Source organism: Bos indicus, chromosome 6 (assembly GCF_029378745.1).
Source record: "Bos indicus isolate NIAB-ARS_2022 breed Sahiwal x Tharparkar chromosome 6, NIAB-ARS_B.indTharparkar_mat_pri_1.0, whole genome shotgun sequence".
Lineage (NCBI taxonomy): Eukaryota > Metazoa > Chordata > Mammalia > Artiodactyla > Bovidae > Bos > Bos indicus.
The window spans coordinates 36,825,439-36,852,016 of NC_091765.1; the positions used below are offsets into that span (position 1 = coordinate 36,825,439).

Genomic DNA, 26,578 nt, shown 5'->3' on the forward strand with positions numbered 1-26,578 from the left:
TGTGTGTAGGCAACCTCAGATTCACTGGTGGTTAAGGCTGGCATAAGGAACTAAACAAACTACTGACAGTAAGACCTCTAACACAACAGATCAGTGAGTATAACAAAAAAAGCAGCAGCCTCACAGATACAAAGAACAAATCAGTGGTGACCAGTGAGGGTGGGGGGGCGGACAACACAGGAGCTGGGGAGTGGGAGGTACAAACCACTGGGTGTGAGGCAGGATCAAGGATGTGTTGTACAATGTGGGGAATGTAGCCAATATTTTGTAGTAACTGCAAATGCAAAGTAACCTTTAAAAATTGTACTAAAATTTGAAATGCAAAAAAAGAAAAAGGAAATATCCTACTTAGAAACTATGACTTGATTTAAAAAAAAAAAAAGACTTCAAGACATACATAAATCTTCAGCTCTAAACAAAATCACCTAGGTATCACACAGACATGTCAAAATCAACATTTATAAAATGGAACTCTTAAAAAAAAAAAAAAGGAACTCTTTTTCCTTTCCACCCTGCTCTACAGATTGTGTTTCCTGTTGTCCAAATTGGAACCCTCAAGACATGCTTATCAATACATGCCTCTCTAGTAGGATCCATATATAATCAGGCACTAGCTCCTGTTCACTACATAATCAACACAGAGCTGACTCTGCATCCCTGCTGCCTTCATTTTGGCCCTCAGTACCTAACAACTGAGTTACCTCAGTAGTCTCCTATTGGTCTCCCCACACATGGTCCATTTCCATATGGCCACCAGTCATCATTCTAAAACAGATCAACCATGTCCCACTTCAAAACCACTTAAGATCTGACAAGTTTCACCCCAATACTATTGCACCCCCCTTTAATCCACACACTACCTCCCACCCAACAAGTACTCACCATTCTCTATCATGTATTAAATTTGAGAGTCTGACTCATGTTATTCCCTGAGCCTGAAATGTTTTTCCTACTCACACTCTTCGATGGTCAGTGAAAGTGTTGTGGCTTCTCCCTCTGGTTCCATGGCGCATGTTCTATCACTTACCTACCACACGCACCATCATCTACTGCAATTATTCATTACGCTGTCCCTTCCCAGTTAGTACTGAGGATAAAAGTTACTTATTTCCTGAATCCAGCAACAGATTTGGCCCACAGCAGGCACTCAGTGTTTGCAAACTGAATTAATTAACATGCAGATGGCCAACAACCTCACTCTAATTCAAAAGCAAACAAAATTGAATGTTTTTCTCCTTCAAAGAGATAACACAGAAAATCGTACTAAAAAAATCAGATGTACTTGAATTAATTTTCATGAGGCACACAGAATTTAATTTAAAATCTACATTACAAATTCTTCATCAATAAAACCACCAATAATAGTAAGCATTTTTATAACTTTCGGTTATTCAACACATAGTTTTTGGAGCATTTTTTTGCCAGTCACTCTGATGGATACTGGAAACCTTCTATAGATGCTGGGAGCTCCTTCATTCCAAAATGTCAAAATATTCTCCTATAAATTATCTCACTTAGTCTCCCATGAGGGAGACAGAACGGTTATTTTAACCCCCTATTGACAGGACAGGAAACTGAGATCAGGTAGTTTATGTGGTTGACCAGGGTCAAAGCCAGTAGGACAGAGATGCAGAACACACACAGTTACCTTCCGATCCGAGGTCCACTGATTCCTCCACTATTAAATCTGTAAACTTGCCCTACCACTCTTATTCCCTCTGAAGAAGGGATGAAAAGTTAACTTTAGTCTTTGTCTTCAAAGTAAAAGTGTCGAGAAATGAAGTTACATGTGCCCAGTCAAGGGTCAAGACTAACCTATTCTCCTTGCACACGGTCACTTTGTCTCCTCCTGGTATCAGCTTCTTCTGTTCAATCACACCGTAGCTTTCTCGACAAATCTATATTTAAGGGGGAATAAAGAAACATTTCGATTTTATTGACTACTTATCTTTCTAGATCCCAAATGACTGAGAAGCCTTAGGAATGAATGTAGCTTAATTACTACTTACATTACCACAGAAGATTCTTGGGAGGAGAAAGAATCAGAGAACATCGGCACTTTATAGGATAGTTTTATTTTAAGATAGGGAGTTGCCAATAAATGCAATCAAAGAGAAAATATGAACTCTAGAAAATAAATTATATGTATAGGAGTAAAGGGGCTTCCCTGGTGGCTCGGTGGTTAAGAATCCACCTGCCAATGCAGGAGACATGGGTTCAATCCCTGGGTCGGGAAGATCTCCTGGAGAAGGAAATGGCAACCCACTCCAGCCTTCTTGCCTGGGAAATCCCATGGACAGAGGAGCCTGGAGGGCTACAGTCCGTGAGGTTGCAAAGAGTTGGACACAACTTAGTGACTCAACAGCAGCAGCAAACAACAACATAGGAGTGAAGAGGAATAATGCTTCAGTAATTTTCTTAAGTGTATAGATTAACCATTCATTCATTCATTTATTCAACACATTTACTGAACTCCAGAAATATTCAGGATACTTTGACTATCATACTATCCACCAATTCCATTTCTGAGTATATATCTAAAAAGAACAAAAATACTAATTCAAAAAGATACATGCACCCCAATGTTCAAAGCAACACTATTTACAATAGCCAAGGTATGGACACAATCTAAGTGTCCGTCAACAGATGAATGGATAAAGATGAATGGCTTATGTACACAATGGAATACTACTCAGTCATAAAAAAGAAGGAAACTGTGCCATTTGCACCAACATGGATGGACTTGAAGGGTATTATGCTAAGTGAAATAAGTCAGACCAAGAAAGACAAGTACTGTATGATGTCACTTATAGGTAGAATCTAAAAGATACGACAAACTAGTGAATATAACAAAAAAGAAGCAGACTCACAGATTTAGAGAATAAACTAGTGGTTACCACTGGGGAAAGGGAAGAGGGAAGGGACAACATAGGGGTAGGGGACTAAGACACAAACTATTACGTAAGAAATAAGCTATAAAGATATACCGTACAACACAGGAAATATAGCAAATATTTTATCATAACTATAAATGGAGTTTAACCTTTAAAAATTGTGAATCACTGTACACTTGTAACTAATATTCTACAACAACTATACATTGATGAAAAAAAGATACTATGACTAAAATAGTTTGGTTCAGAGAAGTCTCTGAATTTGTTCTTTGATTTGGAGAAAAATGATGCTAATTATAACTTGTAAGCATGATAAAAGAGATAGCTATGGTTGTAAGTAAAGAAAATCCTTACCGTGAAGTTGAGACAGAAAGTCTCCTCAATATCTTCCCCAGGGTAATCTAACAGTTCTTGAAGACTCCTAATCACAGTGTGACAGAGAAAAGAAAAGAGGTAAATCACACATGGCAATGGTGTTTCTATCCCAGTCACATGACCAGATTATTTGCAAGGAAATGCTACAAAAGAAGATTCTTGAATGAACATAAATCTACACTGAAAGTCACGTTAAACATATTTTGAAAAAAATGTCTTACAAGCAGTTGACTTGTAAGATGCTCATTAATTGTTCTCTGTTCCTACTGACAAGCCTCACTGAATTTAAGAAGAAAATCAGGCAGCCTTGTATCTGACACACTTATGTCAACCCTAGTATACTTTGGAAGTAGATAAGTGAGGAGATGATCCTGCAGTGGTCCCACAGATTGGCTTTATCTGTTTGCATTAGAAGGATAATCCTCCCATCATAAAAAACAAACTTCAAAGTCACTGTGTCCACTTAGGAATCTAGTCTTACTTGTTAATGCAAGGGGCTCTGTGTGCAAAGAACTCTATTACCTGCCACATTAAAGAACACTGAAACCTGTTTATGCCAGCAATGGTCGTATCACAGCTGTCACGAGAATACATTCTTATAACTAGACTTCATTCACATTTCTTCAATGAGCTCAGAATCTGGCAGTTCCATAACAAGTTGCCCAGAAAGAAAATTTTTCATGCAGAATTTAAATCTTTTTTCACTTAACCAGCCAAAATCATTACTTGAAATATATCATTCTAAGCCAGGTTGGCAAAAAAAAAACAGCACACATTTCTGTTACTCTCAGTTACCACAAAAGTAACCCTGCCTGGTCTCCTCTGCCATTTTTTAATATTCCTTCTAAATTTTCTTTACCTCTCTCTGTGCCTCGCTCCCCTGCCCCACATCCTTTGTGATTCCTCTGTACTGATGTCCTATACTGGTGGTGTGACCATCTCATTTCCAGAGAGCACCTTAGAGACTACCCTTTCTCTATCTCCATCTTAAAATCAGTATTCTTTCTCTATATAAAAAAAGGGATGTTACCTTCTGCTGAAGTCAAAAGAACTATAGTGTTTCCACAAAGCCAAGGATATGGTATCTTTTTATAAATTAAATTTCACCTTATGCTACCTAAAATCAACATACAGAAACTCAAAATAAAGGGAGTTTTTAGAGACAGAAAGAAAATGACTAAAAACATGTCTCTACTGTCCTGGAAAATAGTATGGAGGTTCCTCAAAAGGCTAAGCATAGAGTTAGCATTTCACCTAGCAATTCTACTCCTAGGTACATAACCAGGAGAAACGAAAACTTACGTCTACATGAAAAGTGTGTAAAAATATCCGTAACAGCACTATTGCTAACAGTCAAAATGTAGAAACAAGCCAAATGTCCATCAGCTGATGAATGGATAGACAACATCTGGTATGTCCATACAACGAAATATAATTTGACAATAAAAAGAAATGAAACACTGATACAAGTTACAACTCAGATGAACCTTGAAAACATGCTGTGTGAAAGAAGCCAGACACCAAAAACCACATATTGTATGATTCCATTTATGTGAAATATTCAGAAGAGGCATGTCTACAGAGACAGAAAGTAGATTAATGGTTGCCTAGAGCTTGGGGGATGAAGAAGTTGGGAATGTCGACTAAAGAATACCAGGTTTCTTTTTCAGGTGATGAAAACATCCTAAAATTAACGGAGTAAAGGCTGCAAAACTCTGTGGCTGAAAAGTCACTGAATTATATACTCTAACTGGGCGAATTGTGCAGAATGCAAATTATATCCCAATTAAACTACTTTCTAAAAAAGGCTCCATGAGATAACAGAAAAAATACATATACTGGTCTCTGCCCCCAGTTCCTTAGCACAGAGCTCCCCAAATCCTTGTAAATTCCTCTGGGATGAGGGCACTAGAAACCCTTAACCTGTGGGATCCAACTCTATCTCCAGGTAGACAGTGTCAGAACTGAGATAAGTTGCAGGACACCCAGCTGGCATCATGCAGAATTACCTGGACACGTGGGAGAGAACCCCACACACATTTGGTGACCGGAAGTACAGCTCATGTGGTCACAGTGTGAAAGTCAAGGAGGCACAGAAAAGAGAAATACAGAAGGATGGGGAAATCTGTAACCTAAAACACAGGCTCTCTTGTCAATACTTTCTCCCCTGCTATTTATGGACCGTGACAAATCTCAAAGTCCTTATATTCTGTTCAGGATAAGAAAAGCAGAGATGGTTTGGATTCCTGGGCAGCTATGACCTCCCTTTTGCTTTTTCTCCTGCTGTCCCTAGAGTGACCTAGGCATTGTTTCAAGCTAGCAGCTACGGACCTCCGTCTTAAGACAAAGCATACACAGCACAATCGAATGAGAAACTCTAACTTATACACGTGGTGCTTTCAACCTTTAATCTCAGTGCCAAGAGCAGCTTTCCACGCCAGGCTCCCATCTTTCAGCTCTGTACCTTCCTTCCGTGGGTGACAACTCCTTCAAGTCTTCCAGGCCAGGCTTCACGTTCAGTAGCTTCTTATAGAGAGCCAGCGGGAAGTGCAGGTCCACCACAGTGGAGTTGTAAATGGCGAGTCCGCAGGTTATGCCAATCAAGTGAAACCAGTTGTGCTCTACGAAACACTTTAAGCACATGCACAAATGTGTTAAAAACAAAAGCAGTGCTTGCACCCTCAAATCCATGTGTGATTTACCTTAAAATATTTTCAGAATGAAAGAATAAAGATCTATAATATTGTTACCTTCTGAAACAGAGAAATATCCCTAACAAAAGTTTAACTGTGTATGTTTGTGAATGATATGAGGTTAAAAAAAAAAAAAGATGTCCCTAGAAATTACTGGAATACTGTTACAAAATTAATATATGCCCATTGTTTCACATAAACATGAACACAAATACAGAGTAATGATCTGTTTTACAATAGTGATTTTTATCAGAGGTGGATGAGAACTGCAATATTTAGGAAAAAAAAAAAAAAAGTTCAATTGTCCCCCAAAGATGCAGTGTAGACAAAGTTAAGCATTTACAGCTCATCTATGATACAGAGAACAGCTTATCTTCATTTAGAGCACTGGTGTCCAACAGAACCTGCTGCAGTGATGGAAACATTCTATTCTGTTCTGTCCCAGATGTCAGCCACTGTGTTTGTCTACTGAGCACCTGAGTGGGGGTCAGTACAACTGAGGGAATGTGAAATGCTCCAGGCACGAATACTAGAGTGGGTTGCCATTCCCTTCTCCTGGGGATCTTCCCAACCCAGGAATCGAATCAAGGTCTCCTGCACTGCAGGTGGATTCTTTACCATCTGAGACACCAGGGAAGTGCAAGTATTATTTAATTTTAACTAAATAAAATTGAAATTTAAATAGCCACAAGAGGCTAACGGCCACTTTTCAGAACAATACAGATATAGGGAGAGAAGTCCGGTAGAAAAAGAAATAAACTATAGTCTGCCTGAAATGAGAATGCCTTTTAAAACTTAGCCCTCCTACTGCATTTTCAAAAATAAACTGTGTACATCTGTGGGAGTATCCATACACATACTATCGTTGCTATTAAAATAAGATATATTTGACAATTACTTTTTATATGTCATAAAACCAATTTCTTTATCATACTCTTTCTACCCTTCGAGGATTTACAAAGCTTGGAGCTTACCTACTAGAAATGGAAATGGGACTAATGGGCAACAAAACTCAACTATGAGGTCTTGGCAACAGGGGAAACATGAAGACTGTTAGACTCTTCATAAACATTAAATGATTATCTTTGTTAGAGCTCCCCTTTGCAAATGTCAGAAGGCTAGGGACTGGTCTGACAACAAAAAGGAAGTTTAGTTCAATCTATCTGTTGAATGATGACATTACTAACTTACCGTATCTGAAAACCATAAGAGATTTGAATCCTGGTAGTAGGTAAACATTCCATAGATGGGATTCAACAGCTCTTTTAACAGTAAAAGAAAGAACTCCTTTGTGACGCCACCTGCATCCACTGCTTCTTCACCATCAAAAATGACCTTAAAATAATCAAAGTAGAATTAGTACTTCAGGGAAATCATTGTCATTTTATGGGTTTGGGTTTTTTTTTTGCAAATTCTTTCCAAAGTCAGGACAAAGAAAGGAAGATGTAACAGAATACACTGCTGCAATGAAACTGCAAGGTGTATCTGTTGATTATTACCAAGACACTGAACAATCACACAAAATTTTACTGGGCACTTCAAGGGATATAGACAAAGTCAGAAGTTTACCAGATGTCCACAGAAAATGTACCATCAATTTGGAGCAGACAGGCAAACATTAAAAAAAAAAAAACAATTCAAGAATACATTTTCAAAGAGTCAGATACACAGAGGTAAATGTTCTGGTACACAGAGAAAAGCAATGACTAACCTGAGTAAAGACAGAAATCTCTCTCAGTAGGGGTCTTAAACTAACTGATGAATATGAAAGGGAAGAGAGTACTTCAAGCAGACGCATCTGTGAGGGGCTATAAAGAGACCTGTTACAGATCTATATGGAGCACGCTGGACCCAACCACAGTAACAACTACAGCAAACCAAAGGACGAGATTTGTTAAGAGTTTTCTATATGCCAGCCACTTAAATTCTATTAACCTAATCCTCAGAATAGTCTTACACACAGAAATTACTATTATCATCCCCACTTTACTGAAAGGGCTCAGGCACAGAGCTAAAAATAAAAAGCACTTAAAAAAGCTTATCCTGGGAAATTCCCTGGGAGTCCAGTGGTTAAGACTCTGCACTTCCACTGCGGGGGGCACAGGTTTGATCCCTGATCAGGGAACTAAGATCCCACATGCCACATAGTGTAGCTAAAAAAAAAAAGAAAGAAAGAAAGAAAAATTATCCTGAATACTGTGCTCAAGGTTGCCTAGAGCAGGAGGAGAGTAAAGGACTCTGATTATATGGATGCCAGTAGAAGACTTAACTCAGACATGCTACCAAGCAAAGAGTCTCATCTGAATTAGTGATTGAAAACAGGCGGCAAAGAGAGCACCTTCTGTTTGCAATATCAAAAATCTATCCCAGAAGTTCTAGGGAGAACTCCCAGGCAGACTGATGGGACTGATGCTACCCACTGAAATTCTGAAAAGGATGACAGTATCATGGATACCATCAGTTTCTTATCTATTACATTTCAGGAGTTTACAACAGGATTGGAAACAGGAAAGTCTTCTGAAGGGAAAGGTAAATAAATGATCTAAAACTTCAATAATTCACTAAATATTTACTGACTAGCTACTGTGTTCCAAGCATTGTGCTAAGCCCCAAGAATACATTAAGTGGTAACACAAAGCATGCATAGTTTATGAGGAAAGACAATTTCTTAATCATTTCAGAGTACTAAAAAGGGCCTATCAGGACAGACGACCAGCTGCCCAGAAAATCTCACTTTTCTATTTTTTCACCTTCTTTCTCTTAAATTTTTGACATCCAAAGACTTCCTAGATGCTGGCTTGGTAGTTTTACCTAATTGAAGCTTTAGCAGTGCTACTGTTTGCATGGTTTTGGTAGAGTGGGAACAGGTACACGAAAAAGAGCAGACAAAGAAGGCCCTATGCTGCTGCTGCTAAGTCACTTCAGTCGTGTCTGACTCTGTGCGACCCCAGAGAGCAGCCCATCAGGCTCCCCCGTCCCTGGGATTCTCCAGGCAAGAACACTGGAGTGGGTTGCCATTTCCTTCTCCAATGCATGAAAGTGAAAAGTGAAACAGAAGTCACTCAGTCATGTCCGACTCTTAGCAACCCCATGGAGTGCAGCCCACCAGGCTCCTCCAGCCATGGGATTTTTCTTAACGTCCAGGCAAGAGTACTGGAGTTGGGGTGCCATTGCTGTCCCTCAAATAATCCACTGGCATTTTTATCTGATGTCATGTTGAGATGGTCTGTTTGGTGACTGGACAGAAGGAGGTGAGTAAATTCTTGTAAAATGAATGAAGGAAATAATGAATGGCTGTACTCCAAGATTTTAATTTTGCTGCTTCATCTGACACTGTTTAAAGAAACCCAGGAAGGTTATTTAGATAAATATACTGAAGGGCTCACTTTGAGAGGCTTTTTCAAATCAATATCAGAATGAATGCTCAGCTCTCTTAGGGCATCTCCAACAAGGTTGCTCCTGCGAACATGAAGGACCAGGAAGGGGCTTCTGGCCAGCAGAGGCTCCAAGGTGAGCAGCATGAAGACGTTCTGCAGGTTGGCCCCATTGACTGCCACCTGGAACAGCACACCCAAGAACACAGTTATCACCCAAGAGCGCATGTGCGAGGGAGACGGCTGTCAGCCGCGCCTTTGGACCACGGCTGGGTACAGGGCAGGGCAGAATGCTGCATCTCCACCTGGTTCTTTGTTTTCCTCCTAACTCTTCCCGTAGATTTTCTCAGTCATGTTTACAAAACACACAAATCTTTCTGAGATGAACCCAAAGAGATTAACTGAAACACTTTGTGAACCATATGATCCATAACTCATTCCAGGAAAATGATTTGGACTAAGCGGATTAAGACTGAAATAATATCTTAGTAGAAGAAAGTGACGATGTAACTGGGTAAAAATGGTGACTTTTGAATTAGCAGGAAAAGAAACCAAATAACCACTTGCTAAACAGCTTTAGTTCTTTGAAAAATGTCCATTTTCTCTGGAAAAGCTTTAAATTGTCAATATGATGGCTATATTACTGTGAAAACAGATCTATAGAGATAGATATAAATAAGAGCTAGAGACAGAGTCAGAAAGATGGGGAAGGGGGAGAGAGTGAATGAAGTTACATATCCACCAGCAGTAGGAATTGACAGGTTTGGATTGCTAGTTCACAAACACCTTTGCAGGCTTGCCAAAACCAATTATATTTTACAATCAAAACAAATTTAAATTAAACAAATCTAATTTAAGTTTTGGCTCAATGAAGAACTGCCAAGGTCCATTTAATAATGTATCAAGGGTCAGCAAACAATAGCCCATTGACTGAATCCAGCCTGCTGCCTGTTTTTATACAGCTCTTGAGCTACTAATAGTTTTAACATTGTTAAATGGTTAAACAAAAATAAAAAAAAGAATATTTCACACATGTGAAAATTATGTAAAGTTAAAATTTTGTGCTACAACAGAGTTTTATACTTGAGACCATATGGCCCACAAAGGCAAATATTTACTATATGATACTTTATGAAGACACTTGTCAACCCTGTTTATGTAAATGTCCCTTCACTTGTATTTGCTTTATTCAATAGAGAATTGCTGAAAAGTTTTCTATAGGTTCTAAAAGTTACACTACAACTTTACCCAAATGAACCTTCTTCTGTTAGGAAAAAATTACAACTGAATGTGTAAGATGAAAGAAACCCATAATAGGAAAAAATAATTTTTAAAATATGTTACCTGCATCTGCAGTTCAGCATCAGTTTGTAACATTTTGGTCTTGGCTTGGGCATCAAAGATAAAAGGGTAGGAACAAAGCGTTACAGCATCCTAGAAGGAAACACATTATTGGCAATATTATAGTATTCCACAGAGAATACTGCTGGAAAAATACATTAATAAATTTTAAAGTATCATTTACCTGCATTATAGATGGTCGAGCCTTCTGTGTAAAGAAAAATAAAGTCTCTTAGTTGGATTACAAAACTTGAACTTTTTATCCCCTACAAATAACAAAACAAATAACAAAATAGATAACCTATCTGACTATTTGGCCACGGAACTAACACCATTTAAACAGCTGACTGGAGTTATGATGGAATAGACCAGTTGTTTTGATAAATATAGACTGAGAAAAACTCTAAAAACAACTTCAGAAAAATTTAAAGGACCTTTAGAAAAACAGCATTTCACTAACTCCATAACTTACAGCATTAATAGAATTTTCATTTATAAGAAATCTAATACCAAAACAGGAGCTTTACAACCATGACTTCAGAGGTTAATCTTGTTAGGTAAAGTGGATAATGCAATTCATTTGTCAGCATGTTAAGTCTACCTCTTACAAACATACACGTACACACACTCTTGGGAGAAATCAAATATTTAGAAAGTTGTCCATAACTAGGTATTTAGAAAGTCGTCCCTGGCTTGGCCTACAGAAGATATTCCATCAATATGTAAATGAAATCTGAATAAACTTTTAAAGAAGGGAATAACAGATAAGCACACTACATTTTATTGCTCTTTATTGCATTCCACAGATAATCTTTTTTTTTTTTTAAATAAACTGAAGTTCTGTAGCAACACTTAGTCTTATACCACTATCAGCACCATTTTCCCCTTATGTCTCTGTGTCACATTTTTGTAATCCTCTCAATATTTCATACTTTCTTACATCATTTGCTATGGTGACCTGATCTTTGACCTTTGACACTACTACTGCAAAAAGATTACAACTTGCTGAAGGCCCAGATGACGGCCAGCATTCTTGTTTAGCAATACAGTATCTTTTAGTTAAGGTTTGTACATTGTTTTTCTAAACCTATTACTATTGCACATTTAATAGAATACAGTATAAACATAACTTTTATATGCACTGGTTAACCAAAAAAATTGTTGTGACTTGTTGTATTGCAATATTTGCTTTATTGTGGTGGTCTTGAACCAAACCCACAATATCCCCAAAGTATGCCTGCAAATAAAAACAACCACAAACATATCTAATAGGTAGGTTACAAACATATCTAAGAGGTACATTAGTTTATCAGGAGAAAAAAGGAAATCTCTCCTGAAAGATTAAGCTAATGAATACTGTTTGCTACATAACCCAACAGAATCAATCAAACAAAAAATCAACAGTATGGATCACGCTGACCTGGAGCAGTATTTCACAAACAGAAAACCATGGATTTATTCCCAGAAATCTGAGAGTGTTCTATGCATTTTGTGTGTGTGTTTTTTCTAAAAAAGAAAAAAATGATATCCTAAACAAAATAAAAACACATTCTGAATGAACTCCTTATAATTATGTGTTACCATATAATTTGCATTTATTTTAATGATTGCACTGGTGCCACGGTATACTGAATCGTCCAAGGAAAGGGAAAAAAGCAGTCTTCCTTTGTAAGTGATGCATTTGTGCCCAAGAAAAGGCCTCAGCAGTCCTGACTAGCTGCATGAATGAGGGTTTAATAGCAGCTGAAAGGACAAAAGAGAACTGAATCATCCCTGGGTGCACAGAACAAGCCACAGAACTCAAGTCCCCAGGCCTGGCAGCCTGCAGTCCTAATCACAATGCAAGAGGGGTCTCGCTTCAGAAAGGCATTCTTTCTCATCACATTAAATCCATGAGGCTAATTTGTATTTATTTTAGAGTTTTGCTAATATTTAATTTGTAAATCTGCTTTGGTTTTCTAATGTTTAAATGCTATATGAATAATAAGTGTATATATACTTCCTTTTGTATTCGTGTATATTTCGATGAAAGCACTGAAAAGAAATTCTTAAAAATATCACCCTGTTTATCCTTTAGAACAGGGTCCTTCTCTAGACTGAGAAACACTAATTAGAGAAGAGAGTCCAGTCCAGGGAGACAAGGTGTAGAGTCTTATATGTAGAACCCAGGCTGACTTGATTCATTCTCATGCCGGCTTCTCTAATTACTCTGACTTTTGGAATTGAAACAACTAAAACACACACCACAAAACAGCACTCTACAAAGTTATCTTGTACTCTAGATACCCACAAAAGGTACAAATATCCTGGGGAAGCATGTGCCAATATTTAAAATTTTCTATCCTCCTTCTCAGAAGGGATTTTATTCTAGGCATTATTTGTCTGTTCTCAAAACAAAAGAAAGAAAAAGAAAGATCTTTATCATGTGTGTTGTTCTATAAAGCAAAATAAAGTTTTGCACACTTCAAATAGATTTAACAGTGACCATAAAAACAGTTGTTGGCTTTACAGCCTCCCAGTATACAGTGGGCCCTCCTTATCCACATGTTCCATGTCTGCAGAGTATACCTAGCTCAGATGGAAAATGCTTGGAGAAAACTGACAATTTCAGAAGGTTCCAGCAAGCACAACTTGAATTTGTCACACACTGGCAACTATTTACATAGCATTCACACTGTATCAGGTATTATAAGTAATCGAGAGATGATTTAAAGTACTTGGGAGGATGTTCTTAGGTTATATACAACTAATATATCATTTTATATGAGGGACCGACGACAGAGGATGAGATGGCTGGTTGGCATCACCAACTCGCCGGGAGATGGTGATGGATAGGGAGGCCTGGCGTGCTGCGATTCATGGGGTCGCAGAGAGTCAGACACGACTGAGCGACTGAACTGAACTGAACTGAGCATGGAGAGTTTTGATATGGGGGTGGGGGCCCCTGGAACCAATCCTCCATGGATACGGAGGGACAACTATACGTAGTGAATACTAGTATTTTTGTTGGTACAATGTAGTTATTTCAGACATCAATCAGCAGCTCTGTCTGTATTTCTTAGCTCTCACTCACTCTAGTTCTCCAATTCTTTCCTGCCATCCTCTCCCACAAACCCTGAAAATGCCGTTTTGGAGGTTAGGCTGATCTCCCTTCTGGAGGGCAGGGTTTTCATGCTTTCAGCAGGGTACGATGGCTGGAAAGAAATTACTGTTGGGAACCAGAACCAAGGCAAGAGAGTTGGTGGTCCAGAAGACCCCCACCGCTGGGGAGGACTGAGGTGCTGACTCCGTGGAAGGTGAACAAGGGTGTTCAGTTAAAAGCAGCAGCAGGCCTATAAGAAAGTCTGTTTATGTGTCTACAAATTTTATTTTTTTACAAGTCTGAGATTTTGTATTTAAAATTTAATGGTTTAATTTCACTGATTTTTATTTTGTAGATGCTGAATATTTTAGAAGTGGTATTAGTACTGGCGTTTCCAGATTACATGAACTAAATATTGAAAGAGCAATATTATGATTCTGCTTCCTGACTGCTCTCCCTAACCTGGAAAGATGTATATGAACGGGTAAGATATGTGACCCTCTTCTGAGAGGCTACTTGGCCTGGGCCATTCATTCCCCAAAAGTGAGTCTCCCAAACCTAAAACTAGCAAAGTACCACTGGTAGATCACATTTCAAGTGTTCCTGCTTGAAATGGGGTGTCCCCGTCACCTTAAATCATTTTTCTTAAGTATATGAAACAGGAGCAATGAATAAATACATGATACAGAACTGGAGAGCTGGGGAACTAGGAATATCTTTTTACATCCCAAGCCAATCTTTCCTAACTGTGGCTGTGACTGGGGACAAGAGTCACCGCATGAGCGCCTGTCGTGCCAGGGAGGGAGCACGGGAGCCTCTGCCTCAGGGCCTGCTTGCCACCGGGTGCTCCTGTACCCTCAGTGGGCACGCCTGGCCCCCAGTACCACTGGCGTGCAGGCAAATACAGCGGTGCACAATCCTGGCACCAAAACACAGCCCCGTACAACACATACAGCCAATGTCACGTAGACTCTAGTCTTTATTTTTGAAGCATTTCCTCTGTATCACTGACTTTCTCACTTGTGCTGCCCCATGGGAGCCCACGGCATCACTCATTCTGTGCTCTGTTTATCTGGTTTCCAAGTGTAGATGATGGCAGTTTATTAATTGAAGTAAATAAGCCACTACCATCTCTTCTTTAAAATAAACAAGTCAGTCACTTTAGAATGTTTCTTCTGTATGCCACAGTTCTTGGCACACATGTGTTGTGTCTCTTTGTAATTCCTGTTTCACTACACTAAGCATGTCACAGAGGCAGCCACCATATCCCATAGGTGTCGCCATTCCCAGTGACTACCAGGCATGTGATATACATTAGGCGCCCAAGACTGCCTACTGAAAAATAGCTACCAGGGCTTATGACCAGGCTTCCCTGGTAGCTCAGCTGGTAAAGAATCTGCCTGCAATTCAGGAGAACTAGGTTCGATCCCTGGGTTGGGAAGATCTCCTGGAGGAGGGCATGGCAACCCACTCCAGTATTCTTGCCTGGAGAATCCCCATGGACAGAGGAACCTGGCAGGCTGCAGTCTATGGGGTTGCACAGAGCTGACACAACTGAGCGACTAACACTTCACTTCAGGACTTATTAAGTACTTGGCAAAGTAAGGCCTTTCCATGCTTTTTCCCATTTAATTCTCACAATACTGTTAGAATTCACATTTCTAAATGAGGATGCTAGGCTTACAGAAATTAAGGAACTATGTGTAAAGTCACAGAGGTAGCAGGCCTGAGCTGAGACTGAAACCGGTTCTTTTTGACTACGGTAAAGCACGTGCTCTGAACTGTAAACTATACTGCCTTGGCTACTACACCAAGCTAAAAAAGTTAACACATAAATCTCATGTAGTGTGAGATGCACACACAGACACACAAACATGTACACACACACGGTGAAATATTATTCAGTCATAAAAAAGAAGGTAATCCTGCCATTTACAAAAATATGGGTAAAACTAATGGACATTATGCTAACTGAAATAAGCCAGACAGAGAAAGATATATACTGCATGGTGTCATTTATATGTGGTATCTAAAAAAAAAAAAAAAACACCCAATCTCATAGAAATAGAAGAAGAATGATGGTTGCTAGAGGATGGGGGGACAGAGGTGGGTGGGGGAGGAGACGGGGAAATGTAGGTCAAAGGGTACAATCGTTTCAGTTACAAGTAAGTTCTAAGGAATTAAAGTACGGCATAGTGACTACAGTCACACAGTATTATACACTGGAAACCTGATGAGAATACATCTTAAGCATTCTTAAGACACACAGGAAACAGGTTAACTCTGAGGTGATGGATGTGATCATTAACTTGATCTTTGCAATCATTTCACAATGTACATGTGCACCAAATCATCACATTGTACACTTCAAATATTTACAATTTTGTTTGTTAATTATACCTCAATAAGGCTGGGGAAAATCCACTTATTGTTCATTACTATCATTTAAAAGCTCATAAATAAGCCTGTGAATATATGTTCAATCAAAAGGAGGCAAGATCACACAATGGGAAAAGGACAATCTCTTCAATAAATGGTGTTGAGAAAACTGGACAGGCATGTACAAATCAACAAAATGATCACTATCTTACTTACTTACTATATATAAAAATTAGCTGAAAATGGATCAAAGTCTAGAATGTAAGATCTGAAATCATAAACTCATAGATGAAAACATAGGTAGTAAGCAACTTGATAATCAGTCTTGGCAGTGATGTTTTGGATCTGACTTCAAAAATCAAAGACAAAAAAAGCAAACATAAATAAGGGAATTAGATCAAACTAAAAAGCTTCTGTACAGCAAAGGAAACCATCAACAATATGAAAAGGCAGCCTACAGAATGGGAGAGGTATTGGCAAACAATATGTCTGATAAGGTGTTGACAAAATACACAAAGAATTCATACAACTCAATATAAAAAAAAAAAGACAACGGGCAGAGAACCTTAACATTTTCCCAAAGTCAACACACAGATGGCCAAGAGGCACATGCAAAGATGCTCAACCTCATTAATCATCAGTTCAGTTCAGTTCAGTCGCTCAGTCATGTCCAACTCTTCGCGACCCCATGAATCGCAGCATGCCGGGCCTCCCTGTCCATTACCAACTCCCGGAGTTCACCCAGACTCACGTCCATCGAGTCAGTGATGCCATCCAGCCATCTCATCCTCTGTCGTCCCCTTCTCCTCCTGCCCCTAAACCCTCCCAGCATCAGTCTTTTCCAATGAGTCAACTCTTCGCATGAGGTGGCCAAAGTACTGGAGTTTCAACTTTAGCATCATTCCTTCCAAAGAAATCCCAGGGCTGATCTCCTTCAGAATGGACTGGTTGGATCTCCTTGCAGTCCAAGGGACTCTCAAGAGTCTTCTCCAACACCACAGTTCAAAAGCATCAGTTCTTCGGCACTCAGCCTTCTTCACAGTCCAACTCTCACATCCATACATGACCACTGGAAAAACCATAGCCTTGACTAGACGGACATTTGTTGGCCAAGTAATGTCTCTGCTTTTCAATATGCTATCTAGGTTGGTCATAACTTTCCTCTCAAGGATTAAGCGTCTTTTAATTTCATGGCTGCAGTCACTATCTGCAGTGCTTTTGGAGCACAAAAAAATAAAGTCTGCCACCGTTTCCACTGTTTCCCCATCTATTTCCCATGAAGTGATAGGACCAGATGCCATGATCTTCGTTTTCTGAATGTTGAGTTTTAAGCCAACTTTTTCACTCTCCTCTTTCACCTTCATCAAGAGGCTTTTTAGTTCCTCTTCACTTTCTGCCATAAAGGTGGTATCATCTGCATATCTGAGGTCATTGATATTTCTCCCAGCAATCTTGATTCCAGCTTGTGCTTCTTCCAGCCCAGCATTTCGCATGATGCACTCTGCATATAAGTTAAATAAACAGGGTGACAATATACAGCCTTGACAATATACTCCTTTTCCTATTTGGAACCAGTCTGTTGTTCCATGTCTAGTTCTAACTGTTGCCTCCTGACCTGCATACAAATTTCTCATGAGGCAGGTCAGGTGGTCTGGTATTCCCATCTCTTTCAGAATTTCCCACAGTTTATTGTGATCCACACAGTCAAAGGCTTTGGCATAGTCAATAAAGCAGAAATAGATGTTTTTCTGGAACTCTCTTGCTTTTTCCATGATCCAGCGGATGCTGGCAATTTGGTCTCTGGTTCCTCTGCCTTTTCTAAAACCAGCTTGAACATCAGGAAGTTCACGGTTCACATATTGCTGAAGCCTGGCTTGGAGAATTTTGAGCATTACTTTACTAGTGTGTGAGATGAGTGCATCAAAACCATACTGAGGTATCACCTCACATCTGTCCAAACTGCTATTAACAAAAAATACTATTTTGGGCAAGGATATAGAGAAATGAGACTCCTCATGCATTGCTGGCAGGAATTTAAACTGGTACAGCCACTATGGAAAATTGTATGAAGGTTCCTCAAAAAATTAAAAATAGAATTACCATATGATCCAGCTGTTCTACTTCTGGATACTTATCCAAATAATACAAAAAACACTAATTCAAAAAGATATATGTACCCCCATATTCAGAGCAGCCTTATTAATCAAGATATGGAAACAACCTAAGCGTCCATAGATATATGGATGGAGAAAGAAGATAAGGCATACACAGTGGAATATTACTCACTTAACCAAGCCTGACGTTATGGGGCCTTTCTAGAACAGACCCCTCCCACCATCCTCTGTTTTAGCTCCTTTCTGAAGGACCTAGATAACAGTACCTGGAGCACATTTCCTGAGCTGTGCAGCAGATACTAAAATCCCCACCAAATGCCAAGAAATTACTACCTGACGACCATGAGCACACAGCCCCCAGACGTACTGGAGTCCGAGGATTGACAATGACACTGCCCTCTTACCTCACCATCAACCAGATTTGGGCATGGGCTGATTACACACCCTGCAACTCCCTTCCCTCCTATGGCCATTAAAATGCTTTCCTGAAGCCCACTAGGGAGTTCAGGTGTTTTGAACACTAGCTGCCCTGGGCTCCTTGCTTGGCACTCTGCAATAAATGCTATATTTTCCTTCCCACAACCTGGTGTCAGAAATTGGCTTTACTGAGTGCACGAACAGTAACACTCAGACAAAAAGAATGGAATCTTGCCATTTCCAATGACTTGGATGGACCTTGAAGTGAGTCAGACGAAGACAAGTGCAATACAATTTTATTTATATTTGGAAGTGAATATATTCCAAGATTTGCTTGGAATCTCAACAAGCAAAACCACAACAAACTCATAGATAAGAGACAGGTTAGGTGACTGCCAGAGGGAAGAAGGGATGGAGGGTGGGAAAAATGGGTGAAGAGGGTCAAAGGCACAGACTTTCAGTCATAAAACAAGTCACAGTAACATAATGTACAGCATGGTGACTACAGAGAATAAAACAGCACTGCATATTTCAGTTGCTAAAGTTGCTAAGAGAGTAATTCTTAAAAGTTATCTGAGAAAAAAATTTGCAACTATGTGTGGTAACAGACAGTAACTAGACTTACAGTGATCATTTCAGTGTGTGTAAATATCAAGTCATTATGGTATACACTTGAAATAATGTGACATGTCAATTATACCTCAAAAAATTAAAAAAAAAAAACAAATACATGAAAAAGCTTTAGCATTTTAGGTTAAAATCCAAGATATCAAGAAATTTAAACTTTTAATTTCTAATAGTATCATATAACAGAAAAAAATTCCACAGAAATCACAAAAGGTCACGTTATTTTACCCAATTTTGTATCTTTCTGTAATAACCTTAATTATTGAAGAGGAGATGAGCAGCTGGTATTTAAGGCTTATATTTGTTTATCAAATATTAAGAGAAAGGAACAATAAAAAAAGTTATAGAAGTTGCTCACTTAAGTACTCCATTCAGAGACCACAGTCATGATAATCTATATTTTTAACACCAACAACTTCTTTTTTAGGGTCAAAGTAAATTAGAGTCCACTAGGATTCAGTACCAAGTCACAGAAAGAGTAGATCAGAAGTCAGAACAATTGGCTTTTAAGCTAACTGAGTTGGTGGAAAAACTGTTTAGCTTCTCTGAGACTGCAATTTCTCACCTAGAAACAAAGCAGCTGGCTAAATAATTCATAAGACTTACTGAAGCTCTTAACATTTTATGAGTCAATGAATATTTATTCATGAATTCATAAAACAGAGAAGTTTGTCTGCTTACAACTTCTAAATTAGCAGATGAAAACAGAGTTCATTGCTAGCTTCCATGCCTACGTAAACCCATTTAGAAGATTTATCCACTTTTCTGAAAAGTATCTTGGCTTTTTAAGGTAATCAAAACCCATATTAAAACACTCAATAGTCTCCAGCATTGATCATCTGGTATTTGACAAAGAAAAAAGTCTTCCTTAAAGAAACCTATTTAAATGACTTGCTTTTGGAAAACCACTACTGACCTCCAAAGGACTTCCCTGGTAGTTCAGTAATTAAGAATCCACCTGCCAATGTAGGAGATGTGGGTTCAATCCCTGGGTTAGGGAACATCCTCTTGAGAAGCAAATGCAACCCACTCCAGTATTTTTGCCTGGGAAATCCCATGAACAGAAGAGCCTGGTAGGCTACAGTCCACGGGGTCAAAAAAAGAGTTGGACACAACTTAGTGACTAAACAATGACAAAAACTGACCTCCAAAATCCCTGCAGGGTATAGGAAAATATTGCCTAAATGTCAGTGATCAAACTGTTAAATTGGCAAGGACTCATCTCAAACGTGTCTGCTCTGCATGGCTTCACTAAATAACCATATAATCACTCTGTTTTCTGACATCACTCAAATTTATACATAATCCACAGATGGGTGATCCTAAAAAGCCTTGCATATATCCCAAGCCAGTCTACAAACAAACTATATAGCCAACTCAAGGGTGGCAGGCAAACCCACAGTTGTAATGTAAGCGAGAACTAGGTCAGGGATATGTGACATTTTCACACACATAATCCCAAACCAGGCATCCTGTAGGGTTCAGGCAGCTGACATAAGATGACTCAAGTTGACTAGCTGTTAGATGAAGATAATAGCAAATGATCCTTTCCTCAATGTCAAAATCAAACTGCAGTGGGGACTCTGGCATGTATAAGCCACATCTAAAGAGCCCCTATTGAACTCCAGCCAGCTGGCACCATCTGGGAGACAGGTCATGCTGCCAGGTCTTCCAGGTCTCAAGAAAGGCCAGAAATTCATTTTATGTTCCTTGACTTTTTAAATTGTGGTAAAAGACACAAAGTTTACCATCTTTACCGTGTTAGATTCATTAGTCTCAAATACATTTCCATTATTGTGCAATGAATCTCCAGAATTTTTTCATCCTGCAAAACTGAAAGTCCTAGAGATTATTATACTAAGTAAACCACACAGAAAAAGACAAATATCACGTGATTTCACTTACATGTGGAATCTAAAAATTGATACAAATGGACATATTTATAACACACACTCACAGACTTAGAAAACAAATTCATGGTTACCAAACGGGCATGGTGGGGGAAGGATAAATTAGGAGTCTGAGATTAACATGTACACACCACTATATACAAAACAGATAACAAGGACCTACTGTAATAGCACAGGGAATTATACTCAATATTTTGTAATACTCTATAAGGGAAAAGAATCTGAAAAGGAACATAGTTATAGATATAGAAAGATGAATCACTTTGCTGTGTACCTGAAACTAACACAATATTGTAAATCAACTATACTTCATTTTTTAAAAAAGGTCTAAACCCATTAAAAAAAACTCTTCAATTTCTCCTCACTAGACCCTGGCAACCACTTTTCTACTTTATGTTTCTATGAGTTTGACTACTTCAGATACCTTGATTTTTTTTAATGTTGGCAACTAATTAAAACTATGCCATTCGGGTGACTACCCATTTGTAGTCGACTGCTTATGAGTACTTATGATTACTCAAAGTACTTCAGTGTTTTAAGAATGCAAAAGCCAGTCAGTAAAGCACAGGTGTGACATTAACATCAAAGTCAAGGACAAATTATAGAGCTCAGATTTTTTTTTCTTGTCCTTGTGCTCTGAGAAAAGAGTAAAGCTTTAAGATATGCTTCACATGAATTCTTACCATTCCTGCTTGATGCAAGAACCACATGAGGTAGTCTTCCTGAATGTCCACGAGACTGGAAATCTCAGGAATGTAAAATGTGTCATATTCCACATGTTTCACTTTAAGATTTACCTGATGAAGAACGAAACAAGGACAGTTAAGACCCAGATGCCTGGAAAAGAGCTTCCCACTGAACATGCGGGTAGATCATTTCATCCTACTCTCTCTCCACCCCTCTCCCCTCTGGGTCTTCTCTATGCTTACCTTGTACAACTTCTCCAAGAGCTTGAGAGCTGCTGTAATATAATTGTTAAACAGTACAGGGATTAAGAATGTCTTTCTTCCTCTCAGCAGATAAACGACTGCACCTTTATAGAGGTTTACCAGTTTCGTGAAGTATTTCGGGCATACCTGAGACCACCAGTTATCTTTAGAAAAGAAAAAAAAGATATATTTCAACATGTGATCTTGACCAAGTATGTATGTCTTCTGTCTACTAACTAAAAACTGCTCCAGCTAGAAGATAAGCATTAGTCTAAAACACAGTTTCCCAAAACTGACTTTAAAAAGAATCCATTAAAGCATTTCCAGAGACAGTGGTGGCTGCAGGAGAACCTTGGAGCTTTTTTATAAAGCTTCATCTGATTGTTTCCCTCAAGGACTCAATCAGAAGGCTAATCTAAAATTTCAGTCTCAGGGACATTTGTGGTCAAGATGCTCAGGCGTATACTTTGGGCAGGAGCATCCACAGATCCTGGCCTTTCAGCCCCCTTCTCAGCCCCCACTTAGGTCCTGCACCAGAGATGCCGAGGACCACACACCCAGATGCAGCACCAAATATGGCAGCCAGTCCTTCCTTTCAAGAGGCATCATGAGTTGAAAAACTACATATTTCTGTTTCTTAACAAACAATACTTTCTTATAACCAGACAAGAAGACTATACCACTGGTTTTACTTTGTCAGAAACAAACTCAGTCACACTGACATACTTATAGGATGAAGTAATAGAATGTCCAAGATTTTTCAAGTGTATTCCAGAAAAGATTACAAGGTAGTGGTAGGGAGAATGGAGAAAACTAAAAGGGCAAAATATTGATCATCGTGAATTTGTGTGATGGTTACTTGCAGTGTTTTCTCTTCTTTGAAGTATTCTTTTCAATTTCTATGATTAGAATTTAAAAACTAAGTGTAAAACTGAACTATTCTGATCTTTTTGTGCTATTCTCTCTGAGAAAATCAAAATAATAAATAATAATAAAATAATTTAAAAAAAACTTAAAAGTCAGGTAATATTCCTTCAGAGATTGCCATCTCTATCTCACAGTTTACTAAAATACCTGAGAAAATATACCCCAAAGAGCTTGTGAGCTTAAAAAAAAATTAAGGACTAACATATTCATGATTATTTCTGTGTTTGTATCTTCTACAAAGATGGGAGCAATACGGAAAAGACAGTATTCCATCCTGAGCAATATAGGTCTCTACTCGTGGGGAGACCACACTCAAGTAACAGCCTAGTCCATATGGAACACAGAAGTTACTGAGCTGCAGTGAACATCTAAAAAAAATTACCAGGAAAAAAAAAAATAAATGAAAAGAAAAAGCCAGGTGACAGATTTTCTGCATTTGATTAATAAAAACATCTCAGGCGCTACTCCCATGAGAGACACTCTCCAATTCACTGAGGAACGGAAGGTTCTTATCTCAGCAAAGTGTCCGTAGCCTGCAAAAATCAGTGTGGACTCAACTGTCCTAAAAAAGAAAAACAAAACAAACATTTGGTAAGTCTCCACTAGGTCATTTTCTTCCTCTCCTTTTCTGGAGACCTGTGTATCACACCACAATGTTCATTTCACTCCCACCCCCTAAATTAATTATAAGAGAAAGAACAACAGATGGACAGTAATACTTGAGACACTATTAACCACTAGCAAGCACAGGAGGAAAAAAAATTAAGTCAAAGAATCTAACTTTGTGAATATTTAAAAATCAAGATAAGTCTGGTGTAAACTGTTTCAAATAACCTAAATAATGGTTCAATTTGTTTAAACTGAAAATATGGCTTGAAATTAGAAATTAATAGCAAAGAAAGAAATGTTTAAGTGTTACGCATATTAAATGATAACAAATCTTGGATCTCAATCCAACAGGAGCCAATGGTCACACTAATAAAATATAAAGCAGAAACTTCCAGTACTGTGCAGCAAATTCACCTAAGACTTTGCTGGGGTTTGTATCCAGCCGCAGAATGGCCATAGCCAGGGGGATAGTCAACGTTATGTAATACTTGGAATCCTGGAGCAGGGGAAACTCTGGGAGTATTAAGTAGATTCTCATCGCTTCAACATCTGGTGGTGAACTTGATAACTGAGGAATCAGGCAACTTTCAAAGCTATTTAAGATCTGTATGAGAGAAAAGAGTAATGAGAAATTCAATCTAATTACCTGATCTCTAAACTCATAAATTATTTGAGAGACTCTCAACTCTTATTCATTCAGTATGCACTCAGGAACATCTACGAGCCAGGCACCAGTCTGGGCAATCAGAATACATCAGTGAAAAGAAAAGCCAAAGGTCCCTGCCCTTGCCAACCTTATACTCTAGGGGGTGGGGATTTCCTTAGAAAACTTTAAGCTAAATAGAAAATTTAAAGTTAGGACAAATTCCTAATGTATTTTACAGAGTTAACATTTATACAAGACTTTTGCCTTTTCATCTTACTCTTTTTTTTCTTCTTGAAAGTTGACTTATTTCAATGCAAAAATGCATTTTAAGCATATACTTTATAGAAGTAAAAAAATACCTGTTCTAGAATCATGGAGTGCTGAGAGTTCATCAACTTCTCAAATAACACTCTAGTTGAGTTCAGATCAATTCCAGGGATTTTGGGACTTGTTTTAAAATGCTCATCAATTCTAAACAAAAAGAAAAAAAAAAAAAAACATGTAATAGAAGAAAAACAAAGCAAACATTCTGATAGGGATGAATTATAAAATAGTCAACATATAGTTTGCACATACTGATCCAATCTAAATTTCACCTGGCAGACAAGATGCACAAAAACATTAACTTTGGGGAAACCCAACAGAATAAATCTCTCTGAATCCCTTTTTCAAGATGATCTTACAATTTAAGTCATTAAAGTATAAGGATCATCATCTTACTGTGAGACTCTTTTGAAATTTATTGGCAGAATGTTATTTTTCTGATTAACTCTTGTATTTTTGCCTCTTTCTGTCATTGTGGTACTTTGAACCAAAGGCAGATGCTGTGCCTACGTACAAAAAACACCCCTTGTGCAATGTGGCCCACTCATTAACAAATATCAAGTTCAAAGCAAGTTTTTTTTTTTTTTTAAATATCGGATCTATAATAAATGCAAAGTTAGTGTATTACTCAGTTAACATAAGGAATATAAGTACATTCACTCCAGGACTAATTTTATCCTGAATATTCCTTGGATTGATGCTGAAGCTCCAATACTTTGACCACCTGATGAGAATAGCCAACTCACTGGGAAAGACCCTGATACTGGGAAAGGTTGGCGGAGGGAGGAGAAGGGGACAACAGAGGACAAGATGGTTGGATGGCATCACCAACTCAATGGACTTGAGTTTGAGCAAACTCTGGGAGATGGTGAAGGACAGGGCAGCCTGGCATGCTGCAAGCCATGTGGTCGCAAAAAGTCAAACATGACTGAACAACAACTGTCTTTAACTTCCTAACAACTAATCATTTTTCTGTTTTAAACAAACTTTCAGCCTTTTAGAGATTTAAAGAATGTCTCTTAAATTTCCACTCTTAAACATACCACATCTACTAATTACAAAAGAACTATTTGCAAAACAGACTTCTGCTTATGTGTAACAAACATATTCAGATAGTTTTAATGTCATCTGTTGGCAATATTACAATTTATAAAAACAGAAGCAGAGTTCCTAACGTGAAAAAATTGTAATTATATAATTATATGCATTGGGATCAATGCATATAAATTGTCAATCAAGAGGAGTTACTTCGGCTTTCTGTTTGTTGAATCTTTTGCACTATTGTTCTAAAAATAAATTTGCCCAAAACATAGAAATTGTTTCTGCTATCCCATATGCAGCCTTCCGTATACTTAGAAGTACCTTCTGCTATGCTGCTAAGAAAAATCAAAAGACTTTATCTACATGTATTTATGCTTTGTTAAACTGGTCTTTGGGAATTGCCAGGTGGCTCAGGGGTAAAGAATCTGCCCGCCAATTCAGGAGACACAGGAGATGTGGGTTTGATCCCTGGGTGGGGAAGATCCCCTGGAGAAGAAATGGCAACCCACTCCAGTATTCTTGCCTGGAAAATCTCATGGACAGAGGAGCCTGGCAGGCCACAGGCCATACAGTGGCAAAGAGTCAGACATGATACCACTGAGCAACTAACAAATTAAGGCTGGATAATCTAACAAATGGAGAAGGCAATGGCAACCCACTCCAGTACTCTTGCCTGGCAAATCCCATGGATGGAGGCGCCTGGTAAGCTGCAGTCCATGGGGTCGCTAGGAGTCAGACACGACTGAGCGACTTCACTTTCACTTTTCACTTTCATGGATTGGAGAAGGAAATGGCAACCCACTCCAGTGTTCTTGCCTGGAGAATCCCAGGGACGGGGGAGCCTGGTGGGCTGCCGTCTATGGGGTCGCACAGAGTCAGACACGACTGAAGCGCCT

The 26,578-nt window shown here is 38.7% G+C and overlaps 1 protein-coding gene across 4 annotated transcripts in view; it reads right to left on the reverse strand.

The window, feature by feature from the left end:
• HERC3 (HECT and RLD domain containing E3 ubiquitin protein ligase 3) overlaps positions 1 to 26,578 on the reverse strand; it is a 198,292-nt gene that overhangs the window by 42,230 nt on the left and 129,484 nt on the right. For all 4 annotated transcript variants that reach the window (XM_070790897.1, XM_019962470.2, XM_070790896.1 and 1 more), the window contains exons 13-23: positions 24,677 to 24,788; positions 24,086 to 24,275; positions 22,136 to 22,299; positions 21,890 to 22,003; positions 10,862 to 10,885; positions 10,681 to 10,770; positions 9,349 to 9,519; positions 7,154 to 7,297; positions 5,734 to 5,900; positions 3,249 to 3,315; positions 1,816 to 1,898 (exon numbers count right to left, since the gene is read on the reverse strand). In XM_070790897.1, coding sequence (XP_070646998.1) covers positions 1,816 to 1,898; positions 3,249 to 3,315; positions 5,734 to 5,900; positions 7,154 to 7,297; positions 9,349 to 9,519; positions 10,681 to 10,770; positions 10,862 to 10,885; positions 21,890 to 22,003; positions 22,136 to 22,299; positions 24,086 to 24,275; positions 24,677 to 24,788 — 1,326 coding nt within the window. The remainder of the gene's footprint in view (positions 1 to 1,815; positions 1,899 to 3,248; positions 3,316 to 5,733; positions 5,901 to 7,153; positions 7,298 to 9,348; positions 9,520 to 10,680; positions 10,771 to 10,861; positions 10,886 to 21,889; positions 22,004 to 22,135; positions 22,300 to 24,085; positions 24,276 to 24,676; positions 24,789 to 26,578) is intronic.